The sequence below is a fragment of the Magnolia sinica genome, chromosome 5 (genome assembly GCF_029962835.1).
Source record: "Magnolia sinica isolate HGM2019 chromosome 5, MsV1, whole genome shotgun sequence".
Taxonomy (NCBI): domain Eukaryota; kingdom Viridiplantae; phylum Streptophyta; class Magnoliopsida; order Magnoliales; family Magnoliaceae; genus Magnolia; species Magnolia sinica.
This window is the reverse complement of record NC_080577.1, coordinates 84,642,561-84,666,217: the sequence shown is the minus strand read 5'-3', so window position 1 is coordinate 84,666,217 and position 23,657 is coordinate 84,642,561. Positions and strand designations below refer to the sequence as shown.

The 23,657-nt window shown below is 41.2% G+C and overlaps 1 protein-coding gene across 1 annotated transcript; it reads right to left on the bottom strand.

Annotated features, from left to right (window-relative positions):
• Window positions 1-1,614: 1,614 nt before the first annotated feature.
• LOC131246231 (26S proteasome non-ATPase regulatory subunit 6) lies at window positions 1,615-23,446 on the bottom strand. Its single transcript, XM_058246156.1, has 8 exons — window positions 23,130-23,446; window positions 22,932-23,046; window positions 4,138-4,228; window positions 3,905-4,050; window positions 3,583-3,802; window positions 3,398-3,506; window positions 2,398-2,566; window positions 1,615-2,017 (listed from the first exon to the last, which is right to left on the bottom strand). The coding sequence occupies exons 1-8, from the start codon at window positions 23,263-23,265 to the stop codon at window positions 1,843-1,845; spliced, it is 1,161 nt and encodes a 386-aa protein (XP_058102139.1). The 5' UTR covers window positions 23,266-23,446; the 3' UTR covers window positions 1,615-1,842.
• Window positions 23,447-23,657: the final 211 nt, after the last annotated feature.

Genomic DNA, 23,657 nt, shown 5'->3' with positions numbered 1-23,657 from the left:
GCCGTTGTACATAGAGATGATCCATCAAGAAAAATAGTGGGTTTTTTTTTCTTTAAAAAAAAAAAAAAAAAAAAAAAAAAATCCTTTCGAGACATTCAGAAGTATCCATCCATCGAGATTTTCAGATTCGTTTCATTTTTAAGGGTTACCAGAGTCGCATTGTCATCTTCTTCTTCCTAACTTTAGGATTATTCCTTCAGGAGGTATTCATATCATTTTCAATTTGTCATAGAAGCCATGGTTAAGTTATCCAGACCGTTGATATGATGACCCCCACCTTGATAGGCAATTGCCCAAAAATCTACCTGATAGGACAACCCAGACCCTTTGATTGCTACTTAGAACTGGAGGATTGCTATGATTTTCTAATCTTGCACGCAATTACAAAAAAACAAAAATAAATAAATAAATATATCTGAGGCATATCAAGGATCATATAATTCCTTCTCCTAATCCAAAGAGCCAGAAGGGGAGAGGTCGGACAAAAAAAACAAAAACAAAAAACAAACCTTCATTTCTAAGTGGGGTTTTTACAGCAAAGATCCTCACGATTCTGATTTTCCCAAAGGGCTTTAACTTTTTCAGTCCCAAACCCATCTTTCTCAAAGGGTGAAATGACCAAAATACTCTTTTGTGTGTAATCAAGCATTTGTTGGGCCTATGCGTTATGTATGACATCCAACCTTTCCAACAGTTACACCACACCATGATAACTAGATGTCCCCAGATCAGGCCAATCCAATCATCAGGCGAACTACGCTGTATAAAACAATGTACACCACCACAACACCTCCAAATTCACATTATTTGCCAGGCCATTTGCCACCTGCACACAGCGAGAGCCCTACAATGGCGGACTCAATTTGAAGAAAAACAGATGATGGGCATTTTGGTCATTTCACTCTCCAAAAAGGCATTTCAGGGTTCTAAATTGGTCAATGCCTTTTTCTTTTAAATCAGATTTCTTGAGGACTTTTATGGTAAAACCCCCATGATAAACTGCTTTCCTCAACAAAGGTACGTGTAAAGAAGGGGCAATCATGCGATGCACCAACAGAGATATCCTTATGCATCAAGGACCCAATAATTCTTCTTGTAGAGATGGATTACATGGTTTCAAGTTACCTTTCTATTAGGAAACCATACCCATTTGTGACAAATATTACTGACATTTTGAAATCTAATGATATTCTCGCAGAAAATTAATCAAATCAGGACTTTCATAATCTCAGATGTTCTTAGTTTATCACGATGTTATCGCAAAATTATAATGTTATTAATGTGAAAAACATTTAGAAGTGAAGTAATTCATTTTTTTACTACATTTATATTTTGAAAAGTACTTATTAATTTCTAATAAATATGTTTATACTTTACTTTCAGTGAGATTTTCCCAATATCTCTCGAGAAATGTCAGAATATTAAAATCTCCTGCAAAATTCCCAGGCCAAGAGATTGCCAAGAAAGAGATTAGTCACAATGACTATAGCAATTTTACTTTCTCATTTGTTTTTGTATATATTAGTTAAGGTCACAAGGATGTCATTTTCTACCTACACATGTGATATTTGCCCCTCTGGCCACTGTTTTTATCTACCTTGTTGCTTTTCAAACTTAACTTCTGAACCAATATTTTAGCTCGTTCTTAAAAGCCCATGTATTCAAATGTATGATATACATGCATCAGCATTAAATCCAACCTTCTGGGGGAGAAAATTGACTAAAATGTATTAAAGATCACAGAACAAAACAAAACAAACAGCATTTCCTCGGTCCCCCAAAATGTTTCTAGGCAAACTTCTAACTGGAAGCTAATGGTTAAGGGACTAATGGTTTTAAATCTTACAGGTCAATGACACGGGACAGCTTCTGGATCCTGTTCAATAAGAAGTCCCCTTGTTTGATAGTCGCCTGATAAAGAGCATTCTTCGCATCAGGTCTGTTCGTCTCCAAGACACCGGCGACTTTGTCAATCTTGCAATGAAGTTTCCCTGCCGCTACGAAACGAGAAAGTTCCCTGAAAAGGCAAGGCGGAGATAACAGAATAAACTCATCAAATATCCTCCAAGGAAAAATGCACAACAATTAATGTGGCGAAGAAGTTAGGCTCGTCTGGATCTAGCCAAAAATCAGTATCGGGTAATCTTTTGGAACCATTCCGCTGTGCATTTGGGGCACAAAAAACACTTTTTCTACCTCAAATTGGTAGCAAGATTCGAATGCAAACAACGGTGAATTGAGTGGAGTGCATCCTATCTGCCACCAAAAGCATAATCAACCAAATGAACCCTTAAAACTGTTTCCTACTTCAGATCTCTTGATCCTAGAATTCCAGAAACCCCAAATAAACCAATTAGTCTAGTAACTGATGTCCTACACAGATATAATCATACTTACAAATCAATGAAGTCCACAGTCACTCCAAATGCATTTGCCATTGCTTCCATTGTCACGCTTTTATAAGATTCCAGAAACTGACAATAAACTACGGTGCGGACTTCCCTCATGTAATATCTGAAATGGGGCCGTAAATATCGATCTAATTTTACTTGCTCCGTCAAACCAGCTGCATACCATCCAACACAAAAGAATGTTAAACGACTTATAATACCAAATGCACAGCAATTCTCAACTCAGTGATGTTATGTATCAGTAAATAAATCATCATCATCATCTAAGCCTTTTATCCCAGCTAATTGGGTTCGCCTACATGAATCCTATTCTGCCATTCCACTCTATCAAGGGCCAAACCTTCAGTTAGACCATAGGTCTTTGGATTGTCATATTTTTCAGATTCATGACAAAGGCTATTGCATAAGTTTGACACTGGCCACCTACTTAATGCAACAACCCTCCTTTATCCAGGCTGGGGACTGGCAATGAGAGCACAAACTCCCACGGGCGCAATGATATACATAGGTTGATTACAGTCAAGCACCATCTAACAGTCTATTGCATAGGTTTGTCTGCTCAGAGTATTTATATCATCCTCCAACCAAAGCTATGAACAGGCTCTTCAAGTATACCAAGGTGGATCCACGGTTCAGTGAACCAGACCATTAATGTGATGGACCATACAATGAAAATCACCAGATTTCAAGATCCTGGCCATCCAATGTTCCATTGGATGTGGACCATTGCAGCATACTGTTTTTCCAACCATCTATATGCAAGCCACTAAGCGAAGGGTCAGGATTGTCCCATCGAAGGGGAACTTTTGGTGCAACGGCCATCCACAATATCGAATTAACTGTCCTGAATCATGGGCCCAATTGTACCTGCTTATGACATGAGGATCATATAATTACCTGATGACTCAATTATCACCATATAAAAGAAGCAAAACACTTCTTTCTTTGTTTACGACTACTAGACTGTCTATTAATAATGTACTTACAAAATGCTGAAAAGAATGATTTATACTGGCATCCGTAAAGAGAGTTAAGAAACTCTGAGAGATGCGGAATTTTGCCAAGCACCGTCAAGATTTCTGGGGCATCCACCACCTGCCATGTTTTACCATCAGAGATAAATACCCAGCATGAAAAACCAAGATCCCATGGAGTGGAAAAAGCGATATACCTTTTGCTTGAGTGAAACCCTGTCCAGTGATATGATGCTTGTAAGGACTGTGTAGAAAATGAAGGTATCATATGTAAAAAGCTCATAGGTTGTGAAGGTAGATATAGAATCCAGAAAAAGATCAGCCGCTTTCTTAAAATTTCTGGTAGACATGCAGTACAAGCCTTCATAAACTTTCAAACGATTCTTCCTTTCCCAATCACCTCCCTCCTCGAACAAGCTGCCATTATACGCAGACAAGGAACTCAACGTCGAGTTTTACAAACAAAAGATAGTGCCAAAGGCAGCCTTAAAGATAATTTTCTAAGGTCACATCTCTTACTTCTTAGCTTTATCAATGCTCTTAGAGATGAGATCGAAATCCATATAGAAAAATCCAAGCTGTAAGGTGTAAAACACCAAATCCATCTTTTGACCCACAGCAACCGTTTTGCTTTCTGTTAATTTGAGTTGCTCCAGTGCCTTTTCCTGTGGACAACAGCAGTGAGTTAACAAGGTGTCAAAATATTTTCTGTAATTTCTTAAGAAACCAAGGATATCATTCTGAGGTTTTACCTTGTCACTGATTCTAATGTAAAACAAGGATTTGGCCAGATGGGCTTCTCGCACTTCACTTTCCCCCAAGTTCTCCTCTGCATCAGCGATCCTGCAGAAACAGAAACATAGAGAAGTTAACCATGTATAAATGATTAAATGAGGCCCATCCTAGAATAAACTATATGACGCATGCTTAATTACAAAGCTACCTAAATCATGAAGCCCCTACGTTTTCCATTCCAATTCATGTGACCTGGATTATGGGTCATTTGCAATCTGGATAACTATCTTGATGTCATGCAGGGGCACTTTCACACCGGGCTCGAGTGGGGTGGCCTATGGGATACAGGGCCACAGTTAGGGTGGGCGGCCCATGTGAGGCGGGTGACTTGTGTAAGGCAAGACCCATGTGATGTTAGCCCATGTGATGTGGGGCCCATGATGGGGGCTCAGCCGAGGGAAGTGGGCCTAGGCTATGAGATAAAGTGATTGATTCGCCATGCTCTATCAGTTCGAGCTTTTAGACCAAGTGATTAGTTGTCATGCATCAAAGTGGTATCAGAGCGAGAGGTCTCGTATTTGAGACTCCTCACCGGGGGTGATTAATGCATAGGCATTTTCACACTGGGCTTGAGTGGGGTGACCTGTGGAATGTGGGGGCATACTCGAGGTGAGCGGCCCGTGTGAGGCGGGTGACTCGTGTGAGGTGAGACCCATGTGATCTGGGCACTCTATCAGTTCGAGCTTTTAGAGCAAGTGGTTAGTTGTCCTACATCATGATGGCCCCTAAATTAAGGCTCTTGTTGCCTAAGCAGTATAGTGAATTTGTAAATAATAGCATTCATCATTTCATACTTAATTGCAATGATAGTATGTACATATAACTATATTGCATGATACTTAAGTGTGTCCAGGATTGACCTACATGATCTTAACCCTATCATATCACGTGCAGAAGTAGCAATACTAAATACCCACTCCCGTACCACATGCTGGAGCTACCATCAATCAAGGTGACCTTGCCTAATTATGAGATATAAACTAAAAAATCAACAGACGTTTAAGAAAATCTGTTCTTTCAGCTCAAGTCAGTCAACTATAGTTCCTTTTTTCTACCAGTAACTAATGGTTCCTAAAGAAGGATTTTCTTGAAGTAATATTAATGTGTGTTTTCATCAATCTTTCACGATTGCACACATCTAAAGCTAAACGTTCAAATGAATGGATAAATAGATGGGAAAAGAAAAAAAAAAAAAAATGGACATCCATGTGTTTACTGTCTTTCAATTTTACCATTAACTGTTGAAAATGGGATGTATTTCATTCATCCATGTGTGTGTGTGTGTGTGTGTGCGTGTTGTGTGTGTGTGTGTGTGTGTGTGTGGGTGGGTGGGTATCTTTGACGCAACAAGATTCATTCTCATATTAGCTTGCCAAAATTTAGACAGCGAGCTCCCAACCTGACATCCACCTTCCAACATCCAGTCCTGGGGACAATCACTACCAAGCAGAATTGCTCATAACAAGGATGACAGGCAGACTACAAGAGCTTGGATTGAGTTGGTGAGAAGAGTTGTGAATGCTTGTTCACTTACTGCTGGGGTTTTGAAGATGACCAAGAAAGCCAATATTGACCCAGTTTATATAGCATAATTTTTTTAGACAAAACCGTTTATATGGCATGATGCATTTCATTATTCTTAATTAACTCTCATTGAACATCTTTGCGTGGGTTTTAGAGGCATCACCTCTGGTGCTCTTGGGCACTAGAGACTGGACACAATGGCTTGGTAGTCAAGGGAGACCAGTGTTTCATAGATCACATTGCTATAGCCATGACCATGCAGGTTCCTGAGTATAACCATATTCTCATTGGATGGTCATCTCATGTAAGGGGACTAGCTTGGTGTTAGGATGGACAGTCTCCACCCATTGGGGTCAACTTGGTGTCAGATCGCCTCCTTTCCTACCCCACATGATTTTGTAAGTGGAGCCATAGATGATCCCTGTGATTAAGCCTTTGGCCACTAGCAATGCCATGGATCACTTACAAGCATCAAGACTGGGAGACCCATCATGCCCAAACTTGAATAGGCTAGTGAATGCACTAGCTCCATCAAAATCCCCATGGCCTAAGGATGTGCAGATGGAGAGGCCCTAACTGACCATAATTTAGCTCTCCTATCAACACTTCTGCATAGCCACTAAAAGTGGGTGTAGCTAGGTTTCTTCATAAGGGTCCTCGAAGTTCACACGATCCAACAAGGGATCCACTATATCTTCCCAGGACATGAATAGAGTTGTACACGAACCGAGTTAGCTCAGTTAACTCGCTCAACTCGACTCCAAAAAAGCTTGATTTAACTCAGTTCGAAACTGAGTTCGAACCTAGCCGAGTTGATTTTTGGAGCCCAAAAAATTTTCGAGTTGAGTTCGAGATTGTCCGAGCTCGAATCGACTCGGATCGAACCTCAGCTCGAATTGAACTCGAATTGAACTCGGATCGAATCAGTTCGGTGACTCAGTTATTTTGATATTGACGTTGCTCACCAATCGTTTGATGAAATGACTCAACGAAGTGGTGTTTTAGGTGCATACATTCGTTACAAGATCAACTGGTGGCAAGAAAGGTATGATACAAAACAAATCACTAAAAAAAAAATTACATGATAAAACTACCCTTGTATTTTGATTTTGATGCTGCCTATCGAGTGTTTGATGAAATGCCTGCAAATTGTTGCTGCTGTTTTGCATACTGAGAAATTGAAGTTGCATTCCATGTGTTTGAGAAAATGTCGTAAAGAGTTGAACTCTGCTCGAACTGGCCTGAGCTGCTGACCAAACTGAGTTGAGCTAGACAGTCAGGCTCAAGGACCGAGCCAAGTCGAGTTCGAGCTGGGGTCAGCTACTAACTGAGCCGAGTCAAGTTATGCTAAGCTCGACTTGGTTCGACTCATGTACAGCTCTAGACATGAATAACACATGAATAGGTAGGTGATCTTATGGTTTGGATGGTCCAACAAGTGATTAAAAGGTCGGTCGGAACCTCTAAGGTATTCAATTTGTTAACCAAAGTTTTTCAATTGTAGATTTTCATTTTCGACCATTGATTTGTTTTAAAACGCACTTAATGGAAATCTAATGCTTGAATCTTAAGTGGTCCATACCCCAGGTGGCATGGGCATTGCCTAGGATGATAGCCACTGATAGTGAATGGATTCAAACGGTTGGGGTGCATATATTAGACAGGTATATGGACATCATTCACAATAGGGTACACAGATGTTTTGTAAGGTGGAGCACCATATGCAGTACATCCCACTGCAACCCTAACTCCTATTTAAGATCTTATTCCAGAGAGGGGAGAGAGAGAGCTTCGACGTACACACATTCCCCCCCCCAAAAGGGATGTCCCAAGCTAGAGCAAAGAGAGAGAGCATCACCACATGTCCACATCTTGTGTGGCCCATCTCACCAACGGCTCAAAGAGTTGGATCTGGCCATTACTAAGATCTAGACCAAAAGCTCTCCATCCCTTCCACTTGGAATAGATCATCTAGGAGAGACTCCCTTGCTTGGGAGATGACAGCGGCATTCGATCGACGGCTCATCGTCAAGTTTATCTAATTAAATTAGACTTTTTTTTAAGCACAGTCATATCTCAACAATGATCCTAATTAATTGATTGATTGAATTGGATGTTGAAAATCTTTTATTCCGCTGCATTTCTAAAATCCGCCCATTGGATTGGCATCAGAGCAATCCCATTCTTTGATCTACATTGTTTCTGCATTTCTGATCATGCCGATGGGGTGCGCCTATTCGTAGTGCTGACCAGCTAGATTGTTCCACCTATGATGAGGAATATAACAATTGTTTAAAATTTCTATGTGATCGAGCATATGGATTGGGAGATCTATCTGTTTCAATTTTACCACACTGCCGATGGTGTAAATTGAAGATTTGATCGTTTTAGACACATGGCTGTGGCGATGATTCAATCCACCATTAATGTGTGGACGTGTACAGCATATTTAATTATGTTGATTGGTGGGTTTTGATGGGTAATGGATGGCTTGGATTTGTTTATTTTAAAATTCCATATTTGTGCGGTATATTAGAGGTGGGTCATTTTAAAACCATTCTCAGGTTGTATCGTAAGGATTTTATGCTTCTTGATAGATCCACTAATGTCTAGTGTCCTAAACGACCCAGATTAGTCGAGATTATGTTGTACATGCATAGATCTATCTGTTCAAATCTCAAGCCTTCATGAAATCCCCAAGACAGATATCACCAGAAGAATATCAACATGGTGCTTGTTTGGAACGACCGCGAGGAGTAGATTCCAACAGTATGCTCAATTTGGAGAGATGGTGGCCAATGCGAGGCCCATGATAACGTCAACAACTTCTTCCCATCCTTGGGATTTGCATCCGAAAGGACATTGGTTGGGGAGAGAGGGATGGTGACGTCACCATCCCTAGGCTTTCTCTCTCGTGTTTCCTTATTCCTCACTTCTCTCTCTTTAGATTCCTTAATGCCCAAGTAACTTCTTATTTCAAAATTTCCCATATCCTAGTGAAACAAAAATAGTTCAAATCTGGAAAATCATGATTTTTGGGAAATTTCCAGATTTGGAATTTTTTTAATTAATTTAATTAGCGCAAGTGTCTATGAGGCGATCATGAACATTCATCTTGATGTTGTAATGATGGCCCACTTGTGTGGATAATTTTATTGGACATTCAGAGATGGTGAGGCATGTAGGGCCCACCCACAATTAGTGGGTGATGGCACCATGTGTCCAGCCCTTTGAGACAGTGTGACCCCCACTCTGTGAGTGTGCCCTCATGATCATGCGATCTAAACTATTGATTGTTGGATTATTGTTGTTCATGTGGCTACAAGCTTATCCAAAGCTATGTGATCAATGGATGGAAGATCCAACACTAGATACCATGATTTGTGGATGCCCAATTAGTGTGTTAGAGAAGAATTTCTTTCTTTTTTAGGTTTTGATTATGTTAGACCTTGTTCAAAGCTGACACTAGATACCATGATTTGTGGATGCCCAATTAGTGTGTTAGAGAAGAATTTCTTTCTTTTTTAGGTTTTGACTATGTTAGACCTTGTTCAAAGCTGGGCCTCATTAAGAAGCTCCAACTTAGGGTGGAAGGGTGGAGTGTTGAAAGGTTGATAGATGAATAAGGCCCATTGAGCCCAAGTCCATCTAATAAGGCCCATAGGCCTCACTCACATTTTTACTATTATAAAAAATAGTAGAGAGCTAGGCATCTCTCTCTCTCTCTCTCTCTCTCTCTCTCTCTCTCTCTCTCTCTCTCACACACACACACACACACACACATAAGCCCTCAAGATTAGCACAATGTAGCCGTTTAACATGGTATCAAAGCCTAAATCATGGTATCAAAGCCTAAGTGTTCCTAGGGTTTCTTCTTCTTTTCTCTTTTCTTTTCCCTCCATGTTTTTTTTCTTATTCTTCTTCAATTCTTTTTTTAAGGATTTTTGAAGGACTCGCTGATTTTTTTTGTTGCCTTGCCTAGGGCTTGTTGGATTTTTCCTATTGAAGCAAATTTTTGTTTTCCTTTGAATAGAATTTGCAGATTTTTGGGTATTTTTTGTGTTTCCCTTCCTAATCCTTGGTAGTTCCCCTCTTTTCCTGCTTTTTTTTTTCTTTTTCTTCTTCTTTCTTTCTTTCTTCTTCCTCTTAACTCTATGAGTTTGTCTTTTAATCTTTCTCAACAAGTGGTGTTTCCCTTCCTTCCCTTCCTAATCTATGAGCTTAACTCTATGAGCTGAGATCAAATGTCATAGAGTTAAAGATGTTGAAATGGATGTGTGAAAAGATTAGGAGTACCATTAGGAAAAGTTATCCCAAGTAGCCTATGAGTAGCCTGTTATGAGACAAAAGAAGGGGAGCACATCAAGGTCTGGTCACGTGCAATGAAGGAATGATACAGCTCTAATGAGGAGACGAATTGTGACTAGGATTGAAGGACTTGAAAAGATAATAGGAGGAAGATAAAAAGAATTGGATCGGGGTGATAGGAAGATACTAGGACATTAGGATTAACCGGAGAAAAAGGACTGGTAAAGCCAACCCATTGCATAATTGCAAGGGACTCTTCAGGCTCATTTGGAGCTTTGGACACACATCCTCAAAGTGGAGTTTCTGAAAAAGGCAAGAATGATTTTCAGTCGAGCTAGTCAGCATTTCAGCATCTATTTTGCCAAGCATAAGATGAGATAGGGGTTTGCCAAGTGCACCCAAAAACACACCATCAAACGGATCAAAAAGGCGTTTTGGCCTCAAATACCCTTCCAAAGGGTGCATCCAAATAGGCCCTTTGCACATGTGCTACTATTTATCTTGGTCTAATTATCAATTTTGGAAGAAAGAATCTCTCTCTTGGTCAATCAAAAAAGGTACAGAACTGTTTTGAATTCACCTCTTTCAAATTCATTACATCACATTGGTACTTAGCAAATTTTGGTGCCTTGGGAACTTGTCAATACAATCAGTGAACCTATGTTCTGAGTCTTATTTTCAATTCCAGTTTCCTGCATAAACTTTCTACAGAAAATTGATTCATGCTATCCAAAAATTGTCCCAATTTCGAATCTGGAAACCTGTCCATCATCATTACCAAGCATTTATATGCACCACAGTCACCCTCAATGCCAACAAACCATGCCTATAAGAATTTTGTCCACATCTCTTCACTAGTGCATCTTTGTCAAGGTATTCAGATTACGGAACTTACAGAACAGTAATGGTGCGCCTGTTACAGGATAGGGGCCGTAACGCCCGATTTGAAAGAACCAAAAAAGGCCCATAATGGGGCTGTAAGGGCTATTACGGGGCCATGCTGATACGGAGCCATAACATACCAATACTGGGCTGATACAATTTTTTCCGTTAAAAAAATTTTAAAAAAATTGACCATTTCAAAGCCGTAACAGCCGTCATCGTAACAGCCATAAGGTTTGCCATTATGGCCACTGTTACTGTTATTGAATACCTTTATCTTTCTTTACTTGATTAATGGAATATGTTAACCAATTAGCCTGTTATGGAAAATTCATTCTTTAGTGCTGGCATGTTGTCAAAAGAAGGCTATTCATGCGCCTCTTACAATCATGCCTATCAAGAGTCCCGTTCAAATTACAATGGTCCACATTCCAATTCCTATCCAGGTTACCCAATTATCACCATCATCCATCCAATCAAGCTAAACCTTATCCCCTTCTTCATATTATTATTATGGTGATCCCCCCCCCCCCCCCCAAATATTGAAGTTGTCAATAAAATACCCAGTCATTTGGGGATGACATCTCATTGTAAGAAGATGTGCAAGATCAAAGATGAATGAGAATACGACAATTGAGGTATTGGGGAAGGTGGAATACTCAATGAAGCAATGAGAAATCTCCAAAAAAGGCCCAAGCCTATGTTGATCTAGCATCAAAATTAAGATCACTCCAGATCGTCAACGTTGAAGATTCAATGGGTAACATGCTTGAGAGTGAAACAACCCAAGATCAATGGATTCAGAAATGGATCTGCTGCTGTATCAATAGTCAGATAAGATGAAGGGCCAACTGAATCTAGAGAACAGTTGACAGATGCAGCAACAGAAGGGACTGATGGATCAATCGGCATACCCACCAGTAGATAGACAATCGAGAAAGTTGAAGTGATAGACAATACAATGGTCATATCGGTAAATCCTGACAAGGAATGAGTTGAAGTTGAGATGGACATGTCAGTCACACCATTACAATGATCAGTTTTGAGCAGATCAAAAATCCATGACAAAGCGGAAGGCACATCAACAATCCCCATTTGGAAACCAAAGACAAAAGGAAATGCTTTATTCTGGAGTCTGTGGAAGATCGAATCATTCTGACAGCTAGGACTCTGGTTTAACTCTTGAGACGGAAAAGGACCAAGACAAGGGTAGATCATGGCGGTGGATCGATACTGGTTTTCAACTCAAGGATGAGTTTTGGAATCTAGGGGAACAGATGAATCCAAAATGCAATCTGACCACACATCAGGTCACATCTGTGCCAAACCTAGTCCCATACAGATTACAGCGGACTGTGGGACCCTCCTGAGTCCAATTAAAAAAAAAAGATTCATTCCCTATATATTTTCATGTACATGCTTATTTAATGATTACATACAGGCATTGGCACTATACAGCTATATAGTCGCATCTATGAATCATAAACATGACCTGATATATGTGAGATATGGTGGATAAATGTCCTTTTGGAAGTAAATATCTGCTATAGTTGCTGGTTTCTACTTTTTGGGAGTTACTACAGATAAAGTATCTCCATATGTGTGCAAACCTATACAGTTGATGTACCAGGATATCTACCCAAAGTAGTAGCTTCTATACAAACCGAATAGGGTAAAGAGGGTTTTGGTGTAATTGAACAGCCTAATATGATCATACGGTTATGTATAGGAACCCCATGCACATGGTTTGTGACAATTAGACTAGATTTGGAGTGTGAGAATTAGACTAGATTTGGACTAAAGCGGATCCTTGTTAACTGGATTCTAAGATACTCCAGAATATCACGTCTACCTATGGCAGGCGATCCATTTCCATTCTATTCTCATCAATCGATAGTTGCAAGAAGTGGATCTAACAGAAGTTTATGGCCTGAATTATCCCGGGTTGTGTTCAGAATTATGGGAGGAGCTAAAGCGGATCCCAGTGTCATATTAGGTGCCTTGGCGCCGATCAGAGGATTTCAACACAATTCAGTTTGGGTATAAAAAGGTGTTTATCGCGAAGAACTTCAATGAATTTGTGGAAAATAGGGTGCTCATCGATATTCCTTTGCAGGGAGTTAAATATATTTGGTCCACTTGCAGGAAGACCTGGCTGTGAGTCACCTCAACAGGTTCCTCATCTCAGGTTCGTGGAGGCTTGTTTTGCAGCCTTGGAAGCTTGCCAAAGCCCAGTCGTCTACTTTGCCAAGGCAAGTGTCAGACCAAAATGCAGTCTTGCTCTTCACCAAGATGGAATCTTGGGGTCAGAAGCCTTCAAGTTCAAATGTGCCTCGCTCATCCCAGTTTTTGTCCGTTGGTGGCGGCCCTTCTCGACAAATGGGAGCGCCGGCTTTCATTGCTGTGAATAACTTTGGCAGTTATTAGAAATAGGGGTGTACACAAACTGAGCTAGCTCGGTTAGCTCGCTCGGCTCAACTCAAAAAAGCTCGATTTGTTAGCTCGGTTAGCTCGCTCGGCTCAACTCAAAAAAGCTCGATTCGACTCGGTTTGAAGCTGAGTTCAAGCCGAGTCGAGCTGATTTTTTGAGCTCGAAAATGAGTTCGAGCAGGCCCCAGCTCGACTCGACTCAGATCGAATCCAGCTCGAATCGAACTAGTTCAGTGACTCAGTTACTTTGCCATTGATGTTGCTCACCAACTGTTTGATAAAATGACTCAACGAAATGTGGCTGGTGGCAAGGAAGGTTTGTACATGAAACAAATACCTTTTTTCTCTTCTTTTTTTTTTTTGGTTTGTTTTTATGTTACTTAGAAGGTGTTTGAGAAAATACCTGTAAAACCATTGCCTCTGTTTGTAAAACAGTGGGTTTTTTAAGCTGCAGTTCAGGTGTTTGTGGAAATGCCTCAATGGCGAACTCGGCTCGATCTTGGCTCGAACTCGGCCCGAGCTGACCCGAGCTGCTGACCGAACCAAGCCGAGCTGGCCAGTCATGTTCAAGGACTGAGCCGAGTCGAGTTCGAGCTGAGGTGCCACTGTTCGAACCGAGACGAGCTGAGGTCAGCTCGACTCGGTTTGACTCGATGTACACCCCTAATTAGAAATTTTGAAACTGAGGAACAAAGAAACCTTCCGGGAATAAAGGACTCCAAATCTCCTTCTGAATGAGTTAATGGAATTAGAAAGGGAAAAGGAGAAAGTGGGTCTTCTTGTGCATGCTAAAGCAATTAGGAAAAGGGAGATTGAGGAGGAGCTGACTATGGTGTTGCACAGGGAAGAAATGCATTGGAGGCAAAAGTCAAGAGAAAGATGGATTAAAGAAGGTAACAACAATACAGCTTATTTCCATCAGTTAGCAAACACTCGGAGGCACTCGAATTGTATCTCCTCTATCAGGTAAGGTGAGAGTACTACTTCGGATAAGGAAGATATTTCCTCTGCTTTTGTTAATTATTTTGAGGTTGCCTTCTCTGAAAATTTTGCAAGCAAACCTTGTCTTGGTGAGGTAGTGTTTGATGCTATGTCAAAAACCAAGGCTAAAGACTAGAGGGAATGTTCAAGGAAAAGGAGATTAACCAGCAGGTTTCGAAATGGAGGGAGGCAGTAAACAAGCCCTGATGGATTTCAGCTGGCATTTTATTAAGCTTGCTAAGAATCTATTAAATCCAATCTTTTGGAAGTGTACAGAGAATTCTATGACAGGCCTTCCATAAGTAAACCGGATTCACTGATTATAAAAAAGAGGAGGGGGTGAGACAATCACCAGACTATGAGACCAATTAGCCTCATAAGCAGCTGCTACGGAATAATCTCAAAAGTGCTGGCAGACAGATGGCATAAGGTCTCATCGCATCATTTCGGAATCTCAATGTGCTTTAATGCAGGGGAGATCGGTAGCTGGCGGTCTGTTTATCACTAATGAAACTATCCGCAATTATGAAGAAGGGGAAAAGGATTCCTACTTAAAGCAGATCTTTAGGAGACCTATAATTGTGTAGATCAGAATCCTTATTCTATCTAATTAGCAGGATGGATTTGGGACGTTGATGCCAAACATGGATTAGAGCTTCTGTAATCTCTGTGGTTTTCTATTTTGATCACCAGCTCACCTAAAGGATTTTTCAAAGGAGAGCACGGCCTGAGGCAGGGTGACCCACTGTCCCCTTTGCTCTTTGCTATGGTGGCATAAGCATTATCAAGAATCCTTCAAAAAGCAGAGGATATTGCACTCATCAAGGGTATGTGTGAAGGAAGCAGCAATGTTGGGGCGATATGTATTGTATGCAGTTGATACTACGCTTTTTGGGAATGGGACAGCCAGTGAGACTTGTAATTACTGAGACATCCTCACTTGCTTTGAACTAGTGTCAGGGCTGAAGGTAAATCTTGGCAAATATGGAGGATCAGTCAGTTCGCAGCTATCAGAGGTTGCAAGGCAGAAAAGCTCTCAATGATGCATCTGAGCTACCCTATTTTGAAGGAAGAGGTGGATCACAGCAGTGGTATGGTGTGATAGAAAAGCAGCTTAACCGAAAGTTATCGTCATGGAAAGGGAGGTTTCTGTCAGTAGGGAGTAGAATTACCATTATTAAAGTTGTGCCAGCCAATTTGCCAATCTATTGGTTGCTGCTGTTGAGATGTCCAATGAAAGTTGCAGATAAAATTGAATCTATTCAGATGTGATTTTTGTGGAACAACGCCTAGGACGCACATAAATTCCATTCAGTTGCTTGGGGCATGGTTCATAGGCCTGTAAATGGAGGCTTTGATTTAAGGATTGTCACGTCCACATACAATTCTATTGTCTAAATTTGTGGTAGAGACTCAGAACAGTGATGATTCCTTGCTTTGTAGAGTTCTCATTACCAAATATGGTTCAGCCACAAAATATGGCTCAGCCACAACTGGATCAACATGTCAAAGAAAAGGATCACATATTTGGAGACAGATTTCATGGGCATATCAATTTTGCAGCAGCTCCTTTTGATCCAAGGTGGGCTCGGGTATGTGGATAAAATTTTGGGAAGACAAGTGGTGCTCAGAAGTTCCACTAGGAGAACTATTCGAGGACCTGTGCACCTTTGAAGTAAGGAAAGACTCTCTAATGGTTGAATGTGTCCGTCGCATCAACGGGAAGGTGGTGTGGTGCCCGGGTTTCAGAAGGGACTTGAGGACGAAGAAATTATATCCGTATCCAATTTGCTGTAACTGCTTGACCAAGTGTTCATTCCTCAAGAGTGTAGAGATAAATATCAATGGAAAATGGAGGTGCTAGGAGAGTTCTCTACCAGATCAATGACCAAATTGCTGATGGTGAGGAGTGGAGATCAGCTGAAAGCCTTTTCATAATCTGGGGATCAAAAATCTGGCAGTCCCTGTTCCTAAAGTCTAAGTTTTTATTTGGATAGCATGCCTAGAGACAAACTGGATTGTTAATATCTTCATAAAAGAGAGGGGGGGGGGGGTATCCTAACAAATGCCCCATGTGTTGTGCAGCAGAGGAACATGTTAATCATGTCATGTTGTTACATCTGGTTGCTAATGTGGTATGCGAGACAGTGGAAGCCAAGTTTGGAGTTCAGTGGGCTTTCCCCGATACTATAAAATTGCTGATAGAGGGGCGCCCCCACACACTGTGGGACACCGATGATGCATTTCCACAGAAGATGATTATGCATGCTGCTCTTTGGATAATATAGTTAGAGAGGAATAGGAGGGTGTTTAAGGGGTGAAAGTCTCAGGTTCAGACCCTTTTGAGAAAAACTTTCAGATTATAGCGAAGTGAGCTAAAGCAGCCGACAACTTTAAAAGCCTTCTCTATCAACCATTGAGATTAATTGGAAGGAGATAATTCACAGGCAAATTCACACTACTAAAGACCCGAATAGATGAATCACTCCCTCAGCAGGTAGCTTTGAAGTTAATTCCAATGGAGCTTCCTTCAGTAACCCAGGCCCGGCAGGAATTGGTGGAGTTGTTATTGATGAGCATGAGAATGTGTTATGCTTATTCTCACGCCCAGTTGCAATTAGAGACTCAAACTATGCAAAGGCAGCAGCGCTCCTCCAAGCCATTAAGATCCATGCAGTTTAATCTCTTCCCGGCTATTGCAGAAGGAGATTCAAGAAATGCATTTGCATGGGCAAAGTCAAAGGTGACTGGTTTTGGAAGAGGCAACGGAGGCTATTTCTTTGGTGAATGTGGGCCCTGTTGCTAATGAGGTTGCTGATGACTTAGCAAGGGCTGGTGGAAGCAGAGAATCTCTTTTCATCAAGGATAGAAGCTAGTCCCTCCTTTTCTTTAATGATTGTCTGACCAGTTTTATTGCTCTTGATGGTTTTGTTGGGTGCTTCAAGGCCTCCTTGTTGTATTACATTCTCCTTTATTCTACTCAATGAAGTCTATAGTAATCCATCCAAAAAAAGAATCTAGAATAAGTTCTCACGCATAATTGGAAAGTTGTGCAAACATTTGAACAGCTCTTGGAGAAGGGACTCAAGTAAGATTTGCACTTTTAGAACGAAGGAAGCTGTTATCCCCTAAGGGGAGCCATCACTATATAGGGGCTACTTTAGTGAAGTCCGTCAGAATTCATCACCTCAATTAGGGGGAAAGCACAAAAACCCCTTAGCTAATGATCCAGTTGTTTCTATTGGATATTCAGTCAACCAGCATACTACGTAGTCAATATGAACCAGCACTCAATCATGTTGGAAAGAAGCTCAAAGCTTTTTATAATTGAAAAAAAGCGAGAAGCCTTCTGTCCTTCCTTTCCCCGGGATCAAAACAAAGAATTGGGCATTGTAGGGCCTCTTCTTTTTTGGGTGTTGAGTCAACTTGTTGGTTTGGAATTTGGACAAATGGTTTATTTATTCAAAGCTATGAACGGTAGCCTGAATAAAGCTCTTTAATTGGCTTTAATAGCATCTGCTGCTCTTCCGTTGGCACATGTTGCCTCTTTCAAGCATGCATTGCTCAACACATTGCATTAGTTGTAGGTGATTATTCGAATGTGTTGAGATTCTATCTATCTTGGGCCTTTTTTTTTAGAGAGAGTGATAATTTATTAAGCAGCGCCAAAGCAAGAAAAAAAAAAAAAGCCCAGAGGCACCAAGCACTCAAATAGGAAAGCCAGCTGAAGCCACCCAAACAACACTGCCCATTCACCCACTAACCTTTTAATCCTAGAAATCACTTCGTTTACCCCTTCAATGATATTGTGAAAACAACAACACCACCCATTGGGCCTAATTATCCAAAATTGGAAGAAAGATTTCCACAGCTTGATCGATCAGAAAGGTATGTAACTGTTTCAAATTCATCTTTGTTGATTCCATTAAGTGAATAGTACAAATGCCACACTGATCCAACCAACTTAACCATCTGATTTCACCCACTGAATTTGACCCAATACCATGCTATTCTCAGTCGTCCATTTGGGTCACCAATTAGACAATTGGAATCATCCATTCCTTATTAAATCATTTAACAACACACACACACACACACAAAACGATTGAGTTCAAATTCAGAATCTAAATTATCTATTCATATAATCTGACATCTACACGCAAAAACAATGACAAGCGATTTCCAAGAAAAAAAATACCACTTTCCTCACCAAACATTCAAAAGGATGGTGCTTGATGGTTTTTCGAAAGAAACAGAAAGAAGAGAAGAAACCCATTGATCTAAATCAATGCAATGCAATCTCCGCTTCAAAAATTAGACTCAGAAAAGAAAAAAAAAAAAAAGAAAAATGAAATAATAAAAAAAATACTCATCGAGCTTCTTGAGCTCATCTTCGATTTTTCGCACACATCAAATCTAGTACAACCTGGTCCATCTCCAATATGGAGTCTACAGTGAGAGATTTGTAGAGAGGACTCAGAGGAGCCATGTCTGCATAATGAGCATGGAAACTTTGTACAAAAGAGAGGAAATGGAGAGGCAGATTGGGAAGATGAGAGAAAGAGAGAGAGTACCATTGGATTTGATGGAAGAGAAAACCTCTTCACAGAGACGGATCTTTTCGAGGTCGGGAACATCAAGGTAGGTGAGGAGGAAGAGCTTATGGGCGAGCACTAGCTACAGCTGCTAGTTTCCATCTTGCCCATCCATGATTCTCTTTCCGATGGAAGAGAAGAAGGCTCTCTCTCTCTCTCTCTCTCTCTCTCTCTCTCTCTCTCTCTCTCTCTCTCTCTCAAATGCTAAGATCTTCGCCTTTCTCTTTCTTACGGAGGAGGAGACAGGACTCATAACTGAGAAGAGGGTTTGTTGTTCCCTTTCGTGAGAACGAAGGAACAATTATGCCACAAGAATTTGATACATGCCTGCATCTTTTAGCACTACACGTGTTTTCAGCTCTTACAAGTGTGGCCCAATTGGTAGTGATCCAGACCATCAGTCCATTAAGTCCCACCAGTATGGATCACAACCCGAGATTGGAAGATCTTATCTATAAGGAACTTGTTGAGCTGAACATTGGCCGTTGTTTTATTTCTCTTCTTGAGCTTTTATTTGTTGGCCACAAATCAGGGTGTGACCATTACACTATCGTAAACACCCCACTTGAGATGGGATGATCATACGCACTTGATCTATATTTGAATCCTACTCAGCTTGAACCTAACCCGAAGATAAAACCCTAGCTTGGACCCTAACCAGGAACCAACACATCAACCAAAATCAAAAACCTTGAACCCTGCAGCCCTAAAACCCTATATGAAACCATAAGTCCACGAGAAACTCCCCGACCCAATCCTAACCGACCAACAGCCCCATCAAGACCATCTGAACACCAAAACAGGTCAAAACGACCTCTCTATATTGGTGGAAATTGGATTTTGGCCAAAACCTTTTCTCTAATCAGAAACTACCACATGGCCTCTCATGGTACAAAATGTCAACGGTGTCTTGAGGTTCAAGTTGAGTACGGTGTCGGAAATTGAATTTACGCCACCACATGTTCGACCCAAACCCCAGCATCCCTGTAGCAGCAATAATCAAGGGAAGCCTCAAGGCTTGGGTCAGCCATTTAGGATCTAGTAGAAATTGAATTTCCACTAGCACGTCAAAAAGAGGCCTCCTCCCCATCTAAAAATAGTTGTCAGGAAGGTTGGTTAGGGGCTAGCTGGAGACTATGAAGACTGAGAGAGAGAGAGAGAGATGGGGTGAGAAAAAGAAAGAGGGGGGGGGGGGGGGGGGGAACCAAACCAATCCAACTCACCCTAAAACCAGATCTCGTCAACCCAAGTCACCTTAAGCGTAGGGGTCAGGATCTAAGAATCCCAAGCTTTTTTCCCAAAGAGTCTCGGGTTCTTCCCATCTCACATCTCCAACATGCATAATCACCCTATGATTTTCCTACTACTTATTACCGCATTCATTTTACCATAAATCACCTCTCTTCTCATACACCCCATTGCTTGTGTCTCTTTTTAATCAATCCTACTTGGCATATACTCTGTCTTGTCATATTAACGGATCCCAGCACATCAGAAACCAAGGATCAATCTATCTAGCCTTTTGAGCTTTTACTTTCAAGCAACAGGCATCTCCTCAATCATGATCAATATCGAGCACATCGTCTCTGCAATCACGATTGTAGTTAGGTAAAAATCCTCAGAGCTCAATAATCCTTAAAAAAAAAAAAAATCCCTAAACCCACAAAATAGAGATTGCACATCAATGCAAAAGAAGAAGGGTGCCTAACCCCTTCTCTATTACTGAGACTCTTACTCAATATTCGGACATAGACCAACTAAGGGAGATTTGAGGCATGGATTCTTTGATTCCCTAATTCCCTGTGATTCGTGGTATTTATGCGATCATAGATTATCAATTTTTCAGCTAGTAGCGATTCCAAATCTCAAATACAACTCGCATCCAATACATGCATCATAAGCCAACTAGCAGCGACCCTTGGCACATGTCAACAAATTTGGCGACATCATTAGAGAACATGCTAACCATTAGCCAGACACGACTCAAAATGTGGGATTTATGAATTATTTGGGATTTTAAATTCTAGTAAGGCAATAGCAGCCCAAGAGGAAATACTCGTGGCCTTACCAACCAAGAGACATCACAGCTTGTGGCCGATGGTATCCTAAAAACTCCTATGGTTGACATGGACCAAAGTATTAAAAAATTGGAGGAAGTAATTATACAGTTCCTCCATGGCGGGACCACATCCCTAACCTAAAATGAGTAAGCGCAATCACCAAGCGCCCCAATCGATCAACCTTTGCAGTCTCCCTCCTACCTCAACTCCAGTCTTTGACCTCCCTCCCACCTCTGTGCCAAGCATTCAACATCCCCCAACCAACAGTCAACCAGTCTTCAACTTTCCTCCTACATCTACTCTAAACGTTTAGCAACCTCCCCTTAACAGGAGTCACAATCAGCTCCAGCAACCTCCCCTTAACAGGAGTCACAATCAGCTCCAGCAACCTCCCCTTAACAGGAGTCACAATCAGCTCCAGCAACCTCCCCTTAACAGGAGTCATAGTCAGCTCCAGCAACCTCCCCCTAATATGAATTATAATCAGTTCCAGCAGCCTCCCCTTACCTGGAGCCATAACTAGTTCCCACCTATCGCAGTAGGGTGCCACATCCAATAACCTCCCCCCTAATGGCAACTATAGGGGCATCAACGAGGTCGGCCATCATAAAGAAGAAGCAGCCCACACCGCATCATAAGGGGCAAGGCGTGTTGGAATTAGTGCCAGAAAAAACCAACATGCACCCTAATCCACCAACCATGTTAATGTAAAAAGGTCAATCTCAGTCCTTGATCTTGATGTCTATGGGTCCTCTTGGACAAAAAGAAGAGGCCCCAGAATGTCCAATTCTTTGTTTTGATTCGGGGGAAAGGAAAGACAGAAGGCTCCTTGCTTTTGTTCAATTATACAGAGTTGTGAGTTCTTCCTACATGGCTTCTTTCCAACATGATTGAGTCCCCAAGAAGGAGATCTTCCATCTTGACCAAAGTCACTCCCATCATACATGATGACTGTATATCTTAAAGATTGATGTCTATATATGTGTCCTAAGCATTTATGCTGGTCATGGCTCATCATGGTATTGAGATCAATGGAACACAACTCTCCCTAGTGGTGACCACTATGTCCAATCTCAAGTTCTCAAGGATAAAAGGATATGCCGCGTATTCCTCACACAACCCACAAAATACAAGATTAATGCAACATCGGATTTATCTTGGGTGTTGAGTCAACTTCTTGGTTTGGACAAATGGTTTACTTATTCATAGCTATGAACAATTATCTAAATAAAGCTCTTTCATGGGCTTTAGTAGCATCTGCTGCTCTTCCATTGGCACATGCTGCCTCTTTCAAGCATGCGTTGCTCAACACATTGCATTAGCCGCAAGGGATTATTCGAATGTGCTGAGATTCTATCTATCACAGGCCTAATTATCAATATTGGAAGAAAGATTTCCACAGCTTGATTGATCGGAAAGGTGTGTAACTCTTTCAAATTCATATATGTCGATTCAGGGAAGTGAATAGACCAAAAGCCACACTGATGCAACCAACTTAACCATCTGATTTCACCCATGGAATTCGCCCCAATAACGTGCTATTCTCAGTCATCCATTTGGATGCCACCAATTAGACAGTTGGGAACATCCCATACCTTATTAAATCATCTAACCGAAAAAAAAAAATGGTTGAGTTCACATCCAGAATCTGAATTATCTATTCGTAGAATCTGACATCTACACAAAAAAACAATAACATGGGATTTCCAAAAAAAAAAATACCTATTTCACATCCAGAATCTGACATCTACACACAAAAACAATATCATGGGATTTCCAAAAAAAATACCAATTTCCTCACAAAACATTCAAAAGAAAAGGAAGGTGTTTGATGGTTTCTCAAAAGAAACAGAAAGAAAAGGAGAAACCCGTTAATCTAAAGCAATGCATCACAGTCTCCACTCGAAAAATTGGAATAAGAAAAGGAAAAGGAAATAGAAATTTTTTATTTTTATTTTTTTAAAGGCTTACTTCTCATCGAGCTTCTTGAGCTCGTCTTCGATCTTTGCACGCATCGAATCTAGTACAGCCTGGTCCATCTCCAATATGGAGTCTGCAGCGAGAGACTCGTAGAGAGGAACCATGTCTGCATAATGAGCGTGGAAACTTCGTAAAAAGGGAGGAAATGGAGGGGCAGAATCGGGAAGAAGAGAGAGATAGAGAGAGTACCGTTGGATTTGACGGAAGAAAAAACCTCCTCACGGAGACGGATCTTGTCGAGGTCAGGAACATCAGGGTGAGTGAGGAGGAATAGCTTGTGGGCAAGCACCAGCTGCGGCTGTTGGTTTCCATCTTGCCCGTCCATGATTCTCTTTCCGATGGAGGAAAAGAAGACTCTCTCTGACGCTGAGATCTTCGCCTCTCTTTCCTACGGAGGAGGAGAAAGGGCTCGGAACTGAGAAGAGGGTTTGCTGTTCCCTTTCGTGAGAACGAAGGAACGATTATGCCATGGGAATATGATACCTGCCTGCTTCTTTCAGCGCTACGCGGGTTTTCAGGTGTTTTTACAAGTGTAGCCCAGATGGTCGGTGGATCCAAACCATCGGTCCATTGAGTCCCACCGTTATGGATTACGAACCAAGATTGGAAGATCTTATCTATTGGGAACTTTGTTGAGCTGAACATTGACCGTTGTTGTATTTCTCTTTTTGACCTTCTGTTTGTTGGCCACAAACCCGGGGGCAGCCATTTTACCAT